Here is a 1,646-nt window from a genome sequence, read left to right as displayed (position 1 = left end):
CTGGAAAACGGTTGGAGGGGCCATGGAAACCATTCGAGGGAGAGCTATCGCATGTAAAAAGGAGTACTGCTGAAAGACTGCAAAGTGGTTATTCTGGCTAGCATGAAACGTGAGACACTGGAAAGGATTCACAAAGGGCACCTAGGAATTAACAAGAGCAAAGCGAGATCACGACGCCTTGTGTTTTCGCCGGGAATAAACTCGGACATAGAATCGTTCGTCCGGACGTGTTCTATCTGCAAAAAGTATGCGTACAGCCAGCCTCGGGAGCATTTACTGACCCGCCCTGTGCCCGACCAACCGTGGTATCGCGTCGGCATGGACATTTTCGAGTACGGCGGGAAGTCGTACCTATGTTCTTATGACGCCATGTCAAACTTTCCCGAAGTTGAACTGCTGAAAGACACCTCGGCCAAAACTGTAGTAGACGTAGCAAGTTCAGTCTTTGCCAGGCACGGCATACCCATAGAAGTTTGTTCTGACAATGGTCCTCAATTTTCCGGTCGTGAATTCGCATTGTTCTCACGACTGTACGACTTTAAGCATGTCACGTCTAGTCCAGGATACTCCCGTTCTAACGGACTGGCTGAAAAGGGCGTCCAGATAACTAAACGCATCCTGAAGAAAACGACAGAGGCGAAACAAGATTTCTGGTTGGGACTTCTTGCTTTCAGGACCACTCCACTTCAGTCAGGCCCCTCGCCTGCTGAGCTGCCGATGGGGCGACGGCTCCGCACAACCATTCCCGACGTTCAAGGCAACCCCAGTCGTGAGGTAATCAGGCGCCTCCAGACGGACCATTCTAGAGGACCAATGATACCTCTAAACCCAGGAGACTCGGTCCGGATCAAGAAGGGTGCATGGGCGACGAAAGCCCAAGTCCTCGGACATTCCGGTCACCCCAGGTCGTATACAGCCGTCACGGACAACGGCAGGGTGTTGAGACGCAACCGCCAGCACCTACTACTGACCAGGGAGCCCTTTCGACGCGACGACCAGGTCGACAATGAAGATGACATCGAGGCAGGTCCCGCAGCCGCGACAATGCCTGCTGAGCCTGCTGCCCCCACAAGTGTCTCATCCACACCGGCAGTGAGAAGGTCCCTGAGACAACGTCGACCGCCTGAACGTTTGGTCTACGACCAGAACTTCGTGCAAGTGCCTTGAACTAGTGCCTCACAAATTTCATTATTGTTATCTATAGTTTCTTTGTTATTTCTTGTTTTTGTAACGGAGGAAGATGTATCGTATCTTGGGCACCCAACTCTAATGTGCCGCGCACGCGCAGTTTCTTTGGCAGCAAGCGCACGTGTCGAAGATTGTCACTCCAACAGCATATCTGTTAGAAGGTGAAAACACGCCCTCTTCCAAATACTATATATGCAGTATGTGTTTAATAAACGTGGTTCTTTTCCCCCACTGCACCGGCGTGGCATGTATGGCGTTATACACAAAACGATACAAGAACCACCGAACAAGATCACTTAGAACTATGATGTCATTCTGGGAACGAGTGACGGGATCTAACACGTACCACAGGAAAGAAGTAATATAACGATGACGGGATGAGTTGTTTTGGCAACATTATAAGGATGGTAACTTAAATGCTGGTCTTCCAGGGTAAAAGTCAGACATATTTCACTCAA

At 50.2% G+C, this 1,646-nt stretch overlaps 1 protein-coding gene across 1 annotated transcript; it reads left to right on the top strand.

Moving 5' to 3' along the window:
- The first annotated feature begins 346 nt into the window (after positions 1–346).
- LOC144160876 (uncharacterized) lies at positions 347–1,167 on the top strand. Its single transcript, XM_077691990.1, has one exon. The coding sequence runs from the start codon at positions 370–372 to the stop codon at positions 1,165–1,167; it is 798 nt and encodes a 265-aa protein (XP_077548116.1). The 5' UTR covers positions 347–369.
- Positions 1,168–1,646: the final 479 nt, after the last annotated feature.

The sequence above is a fragment of the Haemaphysalis longicornis genome, unplaced genomic scaffold (assembly GCF_048455015.1).
Source record: "Haemaphysalis longicornis isolate Haplotype H1 unplaced genomic scaffold, Haemaphysalis longicornis Haplotype H1 scaffold_11, whole genome shotgun sequence".
Classification (NCBI taxonomy): Eukaryota; Metazoa; Arthropoda; class Arachnida; order Ixodida; family Ixodidae; genus Haemaphysalis; species Haemaphysalis longicornis.
The sequence above is the reverse complement of the archived record's forward strand: the minus strand, read 5'-3'. Positions and strand labels throughout refer to the sequence as shown.

Excerpts from the sequence above, each read along its gene's own strand:
- LOC144160876 (XM_077691990.1), top strand. The coding sequence starts at position 370 with ATGTCAAACTTTCCCGAAGTTGAACTGCTGAAAGACACCTCGGCCAAA.